Source organism: Haliotis rubra, unplaced genomic scaffold, assembly GCF_003918875.1.
Source record: "Haliotis rubra isolate DU_JTF1 unplaced genomic scaffold, ASM391887v1 Scf56, whole genome shotgun sequence".
Lineage (NCBI taxonomy): Eukaryota > Metazoa > Mollusca > Gastropoda > Lepetellida > Haliotidae > Haliotis > Haliotis rubra.
Genome location: NW_025767257.1, coordinates 794,272 through 810,469, shown reverse-complemented (window position 1 = coordinate 810,469; position 16,198 = coordinate 794,272). Strand labels below are relative to the sequence as shown.

At 40.0% G+C, this 16,198-nt stretch overlaps 1 protein-coding gene across 1 annotated transcript; it reads right to left on the bottom strand.

The window, feature by feature from the left end:
• Positions 1-2,085: 2,085 nt before the first annotated feature.
• On the bottom strand, positions 2,086-15,948 carry LOC124253993 (ankyrin repeat and SOCS box protein 2-like). The gene is made up of 5 exons (XM_046687848.1): positions 15,841-15,948; positions 5,914-6,237; positions 4,685-4,786; positions 3,749-3,955; positions 2,086-3,365 (listed from the first exon to the last, which is right to left on the bottom strand). The coding sequence occupies exons 1-5, from the start codon at positions 15,908-15,910 to the stop codon at positions 3,106-3,108; spliced, it is 963 nt and encodes a 320-aa protein (XP_046543804.1). The 5' UTR covers positions 15,911-15,948; the 3' UTR covers positions 2,086-3,105.
• Between the last annotated feature and the right edge of the window lie 250 nt (positions 15,949-16,198).

The following is a 16,198-nucleotide window of genomic DNA, read 5'->3' as shown; positions in this document are numbered from 1 at the left end:
ACTCTAGGCCCGATGCAATGAAGGAATATGGTTTTACGTCGCTTTTAGCAATATCACGGTAGGGGACACCAGAAATGGGTTTCACACATTGTACCTATGTACAATCGAACCCGGGTCTTCGGCGTGACGAGCGAACGCTTTAACCACTTGGCTACCCCACCGCCCCCATACAATGGATAGCACGGACTGCCAGTGTTGATAATAATCAGACCTAACGAGACAAACTGTACAATTGCAGATAATCATGTGGGGGTATCTAACGACCGTGCAGTTACGGTTTTAGCACAATAGTTTAAATCACGATGCTAGTAGTTATAAGCAAAGTGACACAATATTAAGTTTTCAGCTGAACAGATTTTCCTGTTGCCATCCCTGCCAAAGAGATGGGTGCAAACCATACTTTCTGGTGAGGCGGATGGCATAGTAGTCTTAGGCGCTTCATTTCGCTCTGCAGAGTTGTGTCCCTTGCGCACGCCAGAAACCTATGACTGTGGTTTCGAATCACGGTTTGCCTCGACCTAGGTTTGTCCGTAAACGTCTGAGGCCTGCATCATATGTGACGTTCCTCCCACATGATGCTGACACGACTGTTGTGGTTGAGGGGGAATACTGTCACTGGCGTCGGACTCACTCACCCAGAGATATAACAACAATTATCGCGTACGCGTTCAAGTTCTTAAACTGATTTTAGCTGACTGACTTAAAGCTTCTATACTGAAACTTGGTTTTAAGGCTATGGTCCCACAACAACATCCGTATTCCCAGCAGGCGGATCTCACGATCTACCTTGGGTCACAGTCAACAGGTTTTGTGTCTAGGATCTGAATAGTTTCTGTATACATGTCTTTCTCATATCTTTTTCATCATATTTAGTGATATCAAAGTTGCTTTGAAGAAAGCAAACAGAAGTTAACAATTACACGCTTCAGTTCTCACCGTTTCCCATTTCTCAAACCACCTGAAGCCGGAACTGTCTCTGAACTAGATCTCAACAGAATAATAGGGATATGTCAGAGGAGTTCATGTAACCTTGACATTGCGTCCTGCATGGGATATTTCTATGTATCGAGCAGAATTTCGTCTACAAAATGTGCACTGGAAGCAGAGGCATGTACTCAGGAGGTGCACGTGTACCCTCCCCACCCCTTTTAAAAACAATAATATGGGACCATCAGGTAACAGTGTCACTATCCGTAATGCTATACCATTGACATCAAATCTCACACACACACACACACACACACACACACACACACACACACACACACACACACACACACACACACACACACACACACACACACACACACACACACACAGACACACACATTTAGGGTAAACGTGTTAATTGTTCACCTGTCAGTTTCCACGTGCCATCAGGTAACAGTGTCACTATCAGTTATGTTATTCCAATCTCATCAAATCACACACACACACACACACATACACACACACGGACATTGGAGTTCAGTCATGTTTCCCATTGTGTAATGTAACCTGAAGTATTCAGTGAGACCATCTATCAGACACACACTGTAGCTGGTGCGGGTCCTATAACACACGTAATGTGTGACAAGTAGCAGCACTGGTGCTTGAAACAAGTAGACAGACAGGTATAAGAACATACCTCGTGCTCAGCTATCTAGGTATAAACGTGCTCCAGTTATTACAAAGATGTCCGACCGTGAAGATCCGGTTTAGAACTGTTTTTAAGCAGTCTATGCTCGTCGTAAGGGGCAACAAACGGGACCAGGTGGTGAGACTCGCTCATTTTGTCAATCACAGGATTGTCTAGCCCTGATTCGTATATTTACAGACTACCATAGCAGTAATATTGCTGGAAGCGTCGACTAAATAAAGCGATATTTTTATCGGTTGCAATTGTATGGAAACATTTTGGTGCCACAGTCTAATAAACTTTTATTTATCATCTAGATAGACGATTTTTAATCTACGTAGCTCATATTTGCGTGCATGGTATAAGAGACTTAGGAGAAAGTATCGTCTACTAATTATGACCGATGTTTTTACTTTCCACCTTGATGTCTTGAGTGAGGTACCACCAGAACATTCAATAAAGTCATGTTTTGTTGAACGAATTTATTGGAGGTGTATTTCTATTTTAACGCTGACAATTTAACAGATGGAAATGATGTCAGCAAGTTGTATAAATACAGATAAACTCAAATGAAACTAAATGACGATGAAATCATATATATGTATATTATTATCTCAATACCCAGTATGCTTCAGTACCCAAGCCATCACAATACATGTTCCACATTGTCACGCTTGTTACACAAGCCTTGATGGACACAAGAGTACACTGACTCATTGTTCCCGTCAGATGTACATATACCCGTACATATACCCTGTTATTGTGGAAACCAGCCATGCATTGTACAGCAACAGTGGTTCAAACCAGTATAATACAATTGTGACATTCTCACATTGCTGGTAAAGAAACTGTTGACAAGTGTGTGTTCGGCAGCGTGTAAGGAAAACGTCTTCACTGTGTTGTTCAAGCCCTGGTTTTAACTCAATAAGCATGTACATATGACATGCACCTCGTCTCAATCTCACGTCAGGCAACCACGATCAACATTTTCCACATCTGTTCTTCCTTAATCATTCTGTCGTACCCTCATACGCGCTACTGCTACCCTGCCGCGTGAATGTAGTGATGAACGGTACTATTGGCAATGGGGTAGACGACCAGTAAACAAAACAACCGCGACTAAGACTCGGGTCTGATTCCCAACATTAGTGCAAGGTGTCGAACCTATTCTGGGTGTCTCGTTAGAGCGGGAGTATTTTGAAACTCATCCACTCATAGGTGCAAATGTGCGCATGACCATCCACGTTCATTCTTGACGTAAATGTCAGTATAACCAATGGTTGAAATGTTCGGAAGCCTGGTCATGAACATCAGGCACATACGTTTCCCAATTCAGGGAATGACCATTTTATAGAGTGAGCTGGTTATGTCTCTTATGCCAGCAGTCCGCTATGGTTGTGATGGTCAATAACGACTCGAGAACTGCACGCCCTTGTCCATCTCTTGTTATCAAGTAGAAAACATGTACTTCATGTTACGACTCTCTGTCACACCACAGGCCGGAGGGTGCTCCTGGCCGAGGTTCGTGCCGGCTTTGGCGACGTCGTGTTGCTGCTGGAAGCAAGGACCACTGTGTACGGAATCCGCCAGGGGTCGTTATTGTTCTTCAGTGGCACAACAATATCTTTTGTATTCCTGGAAATACCAGCAGACTTCAAGAAGCGATTGTACGCGTCATCAAGTTTGTAGAATTTTGAACTTTTCTCTTCCTTTTCGAGCCAACCGGAATCTTTCGTGAAGTCATATCCTGTGGACAATACAACATGGATTTTGAGACTGACGTTTCAAGATTTTAAGAGTTTACGCATCATAGAAGAGAATGTAAGTAATATAAGGTGTAATATGAGAATATGTATCGGAAATGTCTGACTGATTAGTCAAGTAGGTACCAGTGATCAATAGCATAGGCATCGATCTACGCAACTTGGATACAAGGACATGTGTCAACCAAGTCAGCGAGCCTGACCACCCGATCCCGTTAGTCGCCTCTTACGACAAGCTTGGGTTACTGAAGATCAATTCTAACCCCGGATCTTCATGGGTCGTAATTTTTGTAACCATTTGATAGCAGTAATGTTGATCGTGATTATCTTGTGGTGTTTGTTAATGCTCACATGCTGCACTACTCACCCGAACTCTCCAGCAACAGTAAACACTCAGTTGAGTGAAAGAACTGGGAGTGAATTGCTTCATACAGGGCAGTGTGACCTCCATTGTCGATGACGTTAACGTCACACTTGTTCTTCATGAGGTAGATGGCCGTTTCCTCGCTGCCTTCGTCCAGGGCGTAGAACAGGGCTGTTTTTCCTTTCGCGTCACTCGCATCAATGCTAGCACCTGTGATAAGATTACATGCCAGGGGGTTAAAGATCGAAACGTATCAAAGAGGAGAACAAACAAGAATCATGTAACTATGAATTACAATGACCATGACGTAACTATCAACGTGAAACTAAAGTAACGACATCAAACAAAGTGACACAAAACGGTATGTATGAACCAACGGACAAGAAACAGGATACACCCATGTTTGATGATGATTTTGCCGTTTGTCGTATTTCGGCAGCTGAAGAGCCCAATTTCACTTGGTTTTTTTTTGTGTGTGTATGTATATGTGTGTGTATAGGGGTGTGTAGGTGTGTATGTATGTGTGTATATGTATGAATGTGTGTGTGTTTGTATGAGTGTGTGTGTATATGTATGAGTGCGGGTGTTTGTATTTGTAAATATGTATAATTTTGTGTGTATACGTATGAGTTTGTGTGCATGTATGCGTGTATATGTATGTGTTTATGTCTATGCGTGTATATGTATGTGTTTATGTCTATGCGTGTATATGTATGTGTTTATGTCTATGCGTGTATATGTATGTGTTTATGTCTATGCGTGTATATGTATGTGTTTATGTCTATGCGTGTATATGTATGTGTTTATGTCTATGCGTGTATATGTATGTGTTTATGTCTATGCGTGTATATGTATGTGTGTATTTGTGAGTGTGGATGTATGTAAGTGAGTATATGAATGAGTGTAGATCCATATATAATCACGGCTGTCACTACTCACCTTTCAGGTGAAGACATTTTAAGATATCCAGGTAGTCATAAAAGGCAGCTTTCATCAACGGCGTCTGTCCTTCCTTGTTCTTAGCATCCAGTTTACATTTACCTGTGAGAGAAAAACATTTCTTAGAATTATAAAACAATAATATAACTGAACGCAATGGTTTAACGGTAGCAACAGGTCGAAGACATTTCCCACTGGTATGTATGTATGTATGTATGTATGTATGTATGTATGTATGTATGTATGTATGTATGTATGTATGTATGTATGTGCGTGCGTGCGTGTGTGTATGTATGTATGTATGTATGTGTATGTATGTATGTATGTATGTATGTATGTATGTATGTATGTATGTATGTATGTATGTATGTATGTATGTATGTATGTATGTATGTATGTATGTATGTGTGTATGTATGTATGTATGTACATGTATGTATGTATGTATGTATGTATGTATGTATGTATGTATGTATGTATGTATGTATGTATGTATGTGTGTGTATGTATGTATGTATGTATGTATGTATGTATGTATGTATGTATGTATGTATGTATGTATGTATGTGTGTGTGTGTATGTATGTATGTATGTACATGTATGTATGTATGTATGTATGTATGTATGTATGTATGTATGTACATGTATGTATGTATGTATGTATGTGTGTGCGTGTGTGTATGTATGTATGTATGTGTGTATGTATGTATGTATGTATGTATGTATGTATGTATGTATGTATGTATGTATGTGTATGTATGTATGTATGTATGTATGTATGTATGTATGTATGTATGTATGTATGTATGTATGTATGTATGTATGTATGTATGTGTGTGTATGTATGTATGCATGCATGTATGTATGTATGTATGTGTGTGTGTGTGTATGTATGTATGTATGTATGTATGTATGTATGTATGTGTGTATGTATGTATGTATGTGTGTGTGTGTATGTATGTATGTATGTATGTGTGTGTGTATGTATGTATGTGCGTGCGTGCGTGCGTGTGTGTGTGTGTATGTATGTGTGTGTGTGCGTGCGTGCGTATGTATGCATGCATGCATGTGTGTGTGTGTGTGTGTGTGTATGCGTGCGTGCGTGCGTGATAAGAAAGTGTGCCATAGTGTTTGTGTCAAGGAGTGTTTCACATCAGGATACACATGTGAAAACATACACACTGAAAAATCTAAAGAGGTGCGTGACGTGTGTATTGAAAGAAGCCGTACCTGATTTGAGCAGAACCTGAACCATAGGTAAACTCGACTTCTCTGTGGCTTCATGTAAGGGTGTATCGCCATCGGTGTTAGCAATAGTTGGGTCACAGCCCAAGGCTAGCAACATCTGGGCTATCTCAACACGTGAGAAACAAGTTGCGACAAATAAGGCGGTGCGGCCACTCGTGTCTTTAGCGCAGATGTCAGTTGAACTGTTGGCCAGTGCCTTTTTGATAGCCTGGATGTCGTTCTTGTAGGCATAATGGTGTAGTGGCAGTGCTCTAGAGTTCTGTCTGGTGTTTGTTGATTTCTTTGTGGATTCCATTGCAGCACAAACTGAATAAAACAAGAAAGTACATGTTCGTGTTATTTTACCGAGGAACATATCGGAGGCATTTGTCTCATGCAGATACTAATAACATTGAACTCTTTCATATTATGTTTATACACGAATAAAATATTATACTGTGCGCGTCACGCCACGTCTCGCCGCGCGAAGTCTGTTGATGCATCCGCTTTGAAGCTGTATTCACAAGGCGGGTGTGTGTGTGTGTGTGTGTGGTGTGTGGGGGGGGGGGGCTTAGGGGGTGAGATGTGAGATACCTTTCAAAATGTCACACACTTAACGCAACTCTAAATATAAAAATAGCTAGCCGAGGTTCTGTCTTCCACTGCAAGCCCACCTCGTCCGTACGCGTCTGTAACTTGTCGGTACAAGCAATGTTCTTCCATTTCCTAAGTTGGCTCAAGGTGCTTTTATTCCAGCCCAGTGTACACAAACACCGTGCTCATGAATACATTGAACATTAGGTATGTCGTTACGACATTAGGTTTGCTGATCGTCTAGGATCTGTAACCCTTAGGGCCTGATATAACTGCAATACTGTTTACAAAGCTCACTCACATATCGGCTTTCAATAATATTACTCCACTTCGGTTCAAAGTCGTGTCACTTGAATAGGAAGGTAAACTAGATATATATTGTATGCACAGTTCATTGCATCGTTTATTGCAACTGTAGAGATCATGGTGCCGTTGTACAAAGCGATCTTAGCGCTAAGGCGACCATAAGTCCCATATGCCTTAGCATAGACTTAGACTAAGGTTAATGTAGTATTGTGGGCTGCAATTCACATGGTGTAGTTTTTCAACCTCTGACAGTATCTGAGCTAGGTTGACACAATTGCTATTTGCACAATAATAGGGACATATCACATAACAAGTACTCCATGGGTTGAATGACACACAGTGTCACGCGTGGGTGCATTCGCTTCTCACCCACTACCTGACTGACTGAGTTTGGTTTTACGCCGCTTTTAGCAATATTCCAGCAATATCACGGCGGGGGACACCAGAAATGGGCTTCACTCATTGTACCCATGTGGGGATTCGAACCCGGGTCTTCGGCGTGACGGGCCAACGCTTTAACCACTAGGCTACCCCCCCCCCCACTACCTGAACAAGAAGATGATTGTGTATGGGTATTAAGAAGGACAGTGGGAGTGGAAGTGAAATATTTTATATAATGATACCATGACTGTTATTTTGGACACATGTATGAATACAATGAACATGAACGTCTTGTGGTTGTCGCCTTCCTCTGGAATTAGGGTTCTTGTGTAAACACCTGAACCCATTGTTGCAAATTTCCACCCTTTTCGCACGAAGGCGAAAACGAAAAACGGCCCATGTTTTTACACGCCAAAACGTCGCCTTCCTGCGAAGACACCTCTAAACTATCGACATCCCCTGACCTGCACCGTTCTGAAAGGGCGCAGATTACCTTAACCAAGATAAAATTTTATTTTCCAAGTTTCAGGCCACAGGCCCATAGAACATACATAATACAAACGTAATACAAATATACATGAATAGGTTAGATGGAAATTACATCAGTGATTATTGAGTGACTCGTAATTTAAATGCGTGTATTAGTTGTTTCAAGAGTTGTGTAACAGTGTATTTACATATTAAATTTATAAATTTTCCACATGATGGATTAGTGTAGAATTTATCGATACAATTTAGCCGTAATGCTGAATATGAATTACATATAATTAAGAAAAATATATTTATTTTCGATGAAATATAATACCTAATCTTTTTCCCTGACTGTGTTACCTTAACACTTTTGATGAAGTCTGCCATCAGGCTGGTATCTGGTTATACTTGCGTTGCGTCGGCTATATGACGTGTAAGAGGCGGATTTTCAACTATGTCTAACACAGCATTTTGCACGAACATTTTATGTCGGGAAGAGTCTAGTTGTGAAGCACTGGTGAGTTTGTAAGGAAACGAGTATTCAAATATCTGACAAGGTAATGTTAATACTTTCAATATTCTGGTGAATCACAGGGCTGATGCCGACTGAACACAACAATACCTATGGAGACCAACCCAGTGAGCTGTGAACCTTACATTCTTTACACAAAGGGGTCGTAGCTGTCGGCGACCGCGGTCGGACCCCTGCAGCTGCTGTCTGATAGTTAACAATGCGCCAATAGCTAAACTCACGACACCGGTAAGTTTCCGGACTTACATCGGAATATATTGGTAACAGACACTGAAGACCGCCAATATCCCGGGGCAACGAACCTGCCACGAATTTTAATAAGATCAAGAAACTTACACAGCTAAAATCTAACCTTTACTTAACTTTGTTTATTAAACAGGACCATATGGTGCAGTATACTTGTAACACACCTGCGAGACCTTTTTTTAATTTAAAAATTTCATAAATTCTAATCAATTCATATGCATGTTAAGAAATGTCTGTGTCATAAACGATAATATCTATTTTTCCTATAAACGCCCATCAATGATAGTTTAGCCACCGTGACTGAGCCTTCACACCGTAGCAACCACATCTGTTTCACGTACGTTGCGTTTCTCGATCGGGTCGTGACAATGATGTAGTGAAACGCAAGCCCCACTGCTGTAATAAATGTCGAGATATGTCAGAGACGCTTCAGGCGGGGATCGTGAGTAGCAGTGAAATAAATGCTCCTCAAGCCTCTATATATTGGCTAGGGTTACATACGTTTGTGGTAAGAGCGGTGAGCTATTCTCCCCCCCCCCAAGCAATTAATTACCACAATCAGTGCATATCCTGGAACAAGCGGGATTAAGTTTCAAGATGCATGCTATGTTTTCATTTGAATATCTCCTCACAAGATGTAAGGGGTCAACTGTTCTGATACCTTAAGTGGAATACCTCTGAAATAAATAGAACAATTGAAACTGTAAAGTATGTGGATTAAGTTTAAAGATGCATGCAGCAGAAAGAGAATCTACCGCGAAATTGACAACAGATTGGAAAGACTCAAGCAGCAACTTCAGCAAGCCGAGAAAACACACATGCAGTTCCTTGATGCAGTTGGACATTTGCTTCATCTTGGTTAGGGAAATGTTATATCAGATAAATGCTGTGCTTAAGGTGCCAAGGATGTCATGATGATGACCAGTAAGCATTACATGCATGTTATGTGCAAATTAAATGTTATGTACAAATAATATATTTTATGGAAATGTTGTGGAAATACAGTGGACATGATCAACGTAGTATCATATTTAATATTTACTTCTTTTTTTTTTATCTCTGTTGAACTTCTTGTCTAATTGATTCTACTGGACTGATCCATTATAAGAAATAGGTATCAGCTTGAGGATTAGCGGTGCACTGAACCAGAAATATTGTTGTTTAAAGCTGTTTAAGATATGGCGGTCTGAGTTTTGGGAGGTTTCCCCTGGAATACACGGTTTACTCCAATAAGAACTACATCCCATTTGAACTACATCCCAAATTAACTACAGGGATTAATTATGGATTAATTATCTGAGTAGAGGCACCCCCATGGCATGTAATGAGCACAGCCCATCAGCTCTCCCAGAAGAACTACATGCTTAAAATCCTATTGACCAGTAATTATGTTGTTGTATAGGTAATCTAATAACCAGAAAGTAAAGGACAAGAGAGAAGGGTATGCTGTAGTTAGTGAATGTTCTTGTATTCATATGATAGAAAATAAACAAGCCAAGCTTAATATATTAGAGTGAAGGTAAAGGTAGATTGGAGTAAATGTGGAATACAAACGGATGAGTTTTTAAGGTAAAATAGTATTGTTATAGACTGCAATCCAGTACCTCGATGCAGTTGGCTACTTATTGAAGTTGGGCTAAACTAGTTCTACATGGATCAGATTGAACACTGAGGATGAAAGTGACACTAAATTATCACCCTAAATATGTAAGCCTATCTATAGATGAACTATCTGTACATCTATATATAAAACTCCAGACTTTATCTGCATTCAACGGGTCTTCATGTGTACAATGTAGCTATGTCGTTATCATGCGTATGACGTTACAGTTAGTGACAACAGGTAATATGTAATCGATATATAAGACATATCTTCTTAGGTAGTTGAAAATACTGTTCATAAAGCAGTAAAAGTCCCAAGAGAGACACTTATGAAAACAAGAAACAAATACAGAGATTCTTCCATTTGTTTGTACCTACAATCCTAATAACTGTACAATTATGCCCATTATAAAAGCCAATCTTCCAATTTTGTATAAAAGTGATACTATGAAAAAGGGTTTATCAGTCAGTGTAACAAAATGTCAAAGACCTCGATGTGGAACTTGTTCAATCATAACTGAAGACTGCAAATTTACATTTTGTGAAGGCAAACTATATACATGTACTATCAAAACCAACCTGAACTGCCGCAGCTATATATGTTTTATTTGTTTTCTGTTGGGCAAATCCATTAAGCAGACGCAGCTGACAGCATGTAGTTAATCTGTGCACGGGACCATAACATGTGTTGTTTTAAGCTGTAGTTCTTATAGGAGGACACCGAACACACCATTATCGGATCCTGCTATGGTATAAGCACAACTCAGTACCGCAAGATGTCGACGAGTGGGTTATGTTCCTCAGTTAAATGACAGAGAGCTGAAGATGACAGTCGTTTGAGAATGTTTTTGTCATAAACAGCAAGTTATGCCTTGTATGATTGATGATGTCGACTGAAAAATGTCAGTTTATTAAAACAACCAAGGCCGTAGGAGTATTCCTGTTTGTATCTATGTCACTTAGAGTGTCACTTGCACTTCAAGTGGTGACACAAGGGGTTCGCCATTATTCACAAACAAAGCCCTCAGTCAACGATAGAGCTTGCCCGCAGGTCACACGACTGATGTGATCCTTCGAAAGACATGAGACATTAGCAGGCTTCGAAAAATCAACTTTCCCAGAAAATATTTGAAAAAATTAATTGAGCCCAAGGAGTAGATAATCATAGCACTTTTATCGATTCTTTCTTTAAGTATAAACTGGTACTGACTAATTTCATTTCAGGTTATTTAACTTTACTTCGAGATTATTATGATTTGTGTTTTTGTTCATTGCCCAAAACAATTCAACCTCTTGTAACAGCTCTCCAAAACGGGTTTGAATCCGCTTTCAATTTTCCAGGCTACACTTTTAATCAGAATGACAGAATGACTACAACCACTGAATACATTACGGTAGACAGGGCATCTTCCTTAAAGAAAATTTAAATGATCAAACTCTAAATATTCCAACCCCTAATCTTGAAGTCCCATTCATCAAAACAGCAATTAACGTCACTGGACTCACAATTATTGATATTTATGCCATTTATTAAAACAAATTCACCTCAAACATCCTCTCAAAATGTACAACATCAAATACCATCCTGCTCGGAGACTACACCGCCCGGCCCACTGTGGAGCACAAGAGATCACACTGGTAAATTAATTTCAGACTGGCTTGACGACAACAATTACATCCCACTAAACCACAAACGTCCACGATACACACTGTCACACTTACAATCACCCACAGCAATATTTATAGCCATCACCACCACACAACTTGCTGATACAACAACCTAAATAAGACCTAGCGCTTCTTGTTAGGTGAGTGTGGGCTACCCCATCGCCCCTCTGTTTAGGTCCTAATGTGAAGGTCGGGCCATTTTATTGCTGGACATTTGAAAAGTATTTTTTCTTCTTTTCTTCTTTCTTTCTGTGAAGACGAGGATCAAGACAGCGACACAAGTAATCATAAAACCAAAAACTATCTTACTGTGTTAATCAACACCGGGTTTGGGGGGAGGGGTGTGAAGTTGTGGGGGAGATTTGTAGCTCCAAGCACAACCTTTACAAACTTGAGAGATTTTGTGATGTAATGGACAAACAACTTGTTTACGTACTTCAACTGCAACGACGATACGAGTGAACTGTCATGAAATCCACGTGTCATGCACTGATAATGTCAACCATGGCCGCGTAGCAAGGTCGCCGGCTTAGATAGAACACAATGACACACAAACCCCAGTCACGCTGAAAGTGTTCCATAAGTGGGGCCCAGGCCACGTGCAACTAAACATTTTTATTGTCACTTTGCCCCCGTAGTGTATGTACAGGTGAGTAATGACGTGAGATGATTGCGGACGAATGTTACACAATTTCCTGTACTTACAACAAATACATTATGAATATATTTTTTCCCGAAGGAAAATAACTTAATATTTTCCGGTTGTTTTCTCATTTTATTAATGTTGACATACACATGAATACTTACATCTTAAACTGAAGTTGAACAGGAAATACATCTGATCTACATGTCGTCGATCATAGAAAATGAAACACTTAGATTCATGTTAACGTTGTCAGAGTACATGGTGCGGTCTCAACTGATTACCTATTGAGTAAACGGGGTCAGCTGTCCAGGCATTAATTACTAACATAAACATAACACCTTTATTTGTGTGGAATATAATCTTATGTACAATTACTTACTTCAACTCAGTCTCCTATTCCAACTGTTCATGATGTACGGTTAACCGTCCAAATAGTTCATGTACATATACGAAAAGTTTAAACTAGCATGAAGGACTTAGGACAGGTAAAGAGTGAGTGAGTGAGTTTTACGCCGCTTTAAGCAATATTCCAGCAATATCACGGCAGGGGACACCAGAAATGGGCGTTACAAATTGTACTCATGTAGGGAATCGAACCCGGGTCTTCAGCGTGACGAGCGAACGCTTTAACCACAAGGCTACCCCACCGCCCCACAGTTAAAAAGGTTTCAGTGGAAGAGGTTTCAGTGAGACATGTCTATTGCCATGTATTCCCACATGGGATAGAAGAAAGACCGCGATGTTTTTATCTTTCCACACAGCTTTAGGTGGAATGTAGACGTCCGGATTCAGTGAGCAAGTAAACAGATCAGTCACTGAGTCACCCAAGTGATAATAAAGGTACACTCCATAAAACATTGTGAGCATATATGGCTATAGGGTGTAACTTTTATATGTAACTCGAAAACATTTCAACCAAACCCCTTTCATAATCCGAATGCGTAGTGCATGTTGCTTAATCTAGGTTATATCACACTAAAGCGGGCTGTACGTGATGGGTTCTGTACCAGTGAAATTGATACGGGCGATGTCTCACTTCTTCACGGATGACATGCAATCAACACAGTCACCGTACCTGACCACCCACATTTGCCGACAAGTCCCTAATACCACTGAAGGAGCGGAGAGAGAGAGGGAGGGAGAGACAGAGAGAGAGAGAGAGAGGGAGGGAGAGAGAGGGGGGGAGGGATGGAGAGGGATGGAGAGAGAGGGAGGAAGGGAGAGAGAGGGAGGGAGGATGAAGAGAGAGAGATGGAGGGAAGGAGAGAGAGAGAGAGAGAGAGAGAGAGAGAGAGAGGAAGAGAGAGAGGGAGGAGGGAGAGAGATGCAGGAGGAGGGGGAGGAGGTATCATGTACATGTGTATCATAATGTTCCTCGTTGTGTACCACTATGCAAGTGGGTTGTCTCATAGCCTGTATCATTTACTGTATCATTTTGGTGTCTCATAGGTAATCTATTTAAACAGGTATTCTTTTTATACCTGTATATAAACTATCCTTAGTGCTTCAGTCAACTGGTTCCGAGATGATCAAGTGTTTGACTGAGATGTATCACGCTCCATGATGTGATATACAAACATATCTTAGGAAGACACCAGCGTGGCCTCGATCTGCACATTGAAGTTGTGGTGATGGCTATCAGGAGACATGGAGGAAAACGACTGCATCGTGAAATTATCTTAAATGTTATTATCATCATAATGACATGACGTAATGTACATACAAGACAAGATATACAGGGTGTTTAGGTGGATCATGTAGGCAGATCCATGATTAAAAGTGCACACAATCTTTCAAACATATGTAACAATAATGATGTCCCTGTAGTCTGGTGGATAAACCTATACCCGAAGGCACTATTCAAATATTCGAATATATGTGTGCATTTGTACTGTATTCAAACCTATTATGAAAGTGTGGAAGTTTGACATTGCTGTAGGAATCTGCATCCATACTCTTATCAGTCAATGTAGCTGAAGAGTACCTTGAGGCACATGTACTACAGAATTGCATCCCATGTGCGTTTCTGTATACAAAAATGTACCTTAGATACAGTGAAAATACAGAAGGGTACCCGGTACCCGGACGAGTCCATCTTCCTCATTCTAAAACCCAAACCGTAACTATGTAATTGTTCTCGTTCTGCTGATCGCGAACGTTGGTATTGTGCATCGCAAAATATTCGTTACTACGTATTCTCGTTTCTTATATAATGCGATCAAATGCATCTCATTCAATAGAATGACAGTTCCGTCTTAGGGTACGTTTCTGTATTCTGATTTTGTCTAGTGTACGTTTCTGTATTCTGATTTTGTCTAGAGTACGTTTCTGTATTCTGATTTTGTCTGTTTCTGTATTCTGATTTTGTCTAGAGTACGTTTCTGTATTCTGATTTTGTCTAGAGTACGTTTCTGTATTCTGATTTTGTCTAGAGTACGTTTCTGTATTCTGATTTTGTCTGTTTCTGTATTCTGATTTTGTCTAGAGTACGTTTCTGTATTCTGATTTTGTCTGTTTCTGTATTCTGATTTTGTCTAGAGTACGTTTCTGTATTCTGATTTTGTCTGTTTCTGTATTCTGATTTTGTCTAGAGTACGTTTCTGTATTCTGATTTTGTCTGTTTCTGTATTCTGATTTTGTCTAGAGTACGTTTCTGTATTCTGATTTTGTCTAGAGTACGTTTCTGTATTCTGATTGTGTCTGTTTCTGTATTCTGATTTTGTCTAGAGTACGTTTCTGTATTCTGATTTTGTCTAGAGTACGTTTCTGTATTCTGATTTTGTCTAGAGTACGTTTCTGTATTCTGATTTTGTCTGTTTCTGTATTCTGATTTTGTCTAGAGTACGTTTCTGTATTCTGATTTTGTCTAGAGTACGTTTCTGTATTCTGATTTTGCCTAGGGTACGTTTCTGTACTGGTTATATATCTGTAGTACCCGTGGCGACAACTACCCCTTCAGCGTGAATTTATGATGATGTTTTGTTCATGTAAATATAAAAAGAAGCTTCATATTGCCAACTTTAGCTATTGATATAATCATCACGATAATATCCCATCACGCCACAATAATTACCTTTGTTAACATAACCGTATGCATTGATATAACATGCGATTTAAATGTAATCATAAACTTGATATGGTGGAATTATTGCGTTCTCTATTTGCAATTTGAGCAAATATTATGACGAGCTCCAGAGAGATATAATAATGTTATACAATGTATAAGCAAACATTACATGACACAACTTTGTGAACGTGACCTTGAATATGTAATATATAATTTTATCATCACTGTTCATGCAAACATGTCATGTAATAAATATTACTCTGTTACTGATAACATACCATGATACCTTGCTTTTACTTGCTAGAATTGATTCAAAATATAGCATACCAAATAACATGTGTGAGTCGGTGCTTCTTTTCTGTATAATGTGCACATACATTGCCATAATAGTAGAGAATTATCACGGGGTTTACTTACCGAATCGCGTATCAGTTTCTTTGTGTCCACAACATGAAGAGCGGCCTCGCTGGTTCTCTGTTTTACTCATAATGAGATACAAGGCAAGACAGCCCGCAGCTTTGAAATGATATCGTCATACATGACCTGTCAGGGAGTATTTGTGAGAACCTATCCTGCCTGGCCGGGAACAGCTACAAGACGAGCGACGAAACGATCGCTGCATGATTCAGTTGGAGACACACCCACCTACATGTGCATAAACTATGACACTGACCTATGTTAATAGGTACTGTGATGAGAACTGTAGTTAGTTGGCACCATGTGCTGTAGTGAGAGGTGTATCTAGTAGGCACCATGTGCTGTAGTGAGAGGTGTA

Bases quoted from the DNA above. Each gene is read 5' to 3' on its own strand.
- LOC124253993 (XM_046687848.1), bottom strand. From the start codon at position 15,910: ATGAGTAAAACAGAGAACCAGCGAGGCCGCTCTTCATGTTGTGGACAC. The intron at 6,238-15,840 runs GTAAGTAAACCC...TGTTTTATTCAG, and splicing joins AGAAACTGATACGCGATTCG to TTTGTGCTGCAATGGAATCC. The intron at 3,956-4,684 runs GTGAGTAGTGAC...ATCTTATCACAG, and splicing joins AAAATGTCTTCACCTGAAAG to GTGCTAGCATTGATGCGAGT.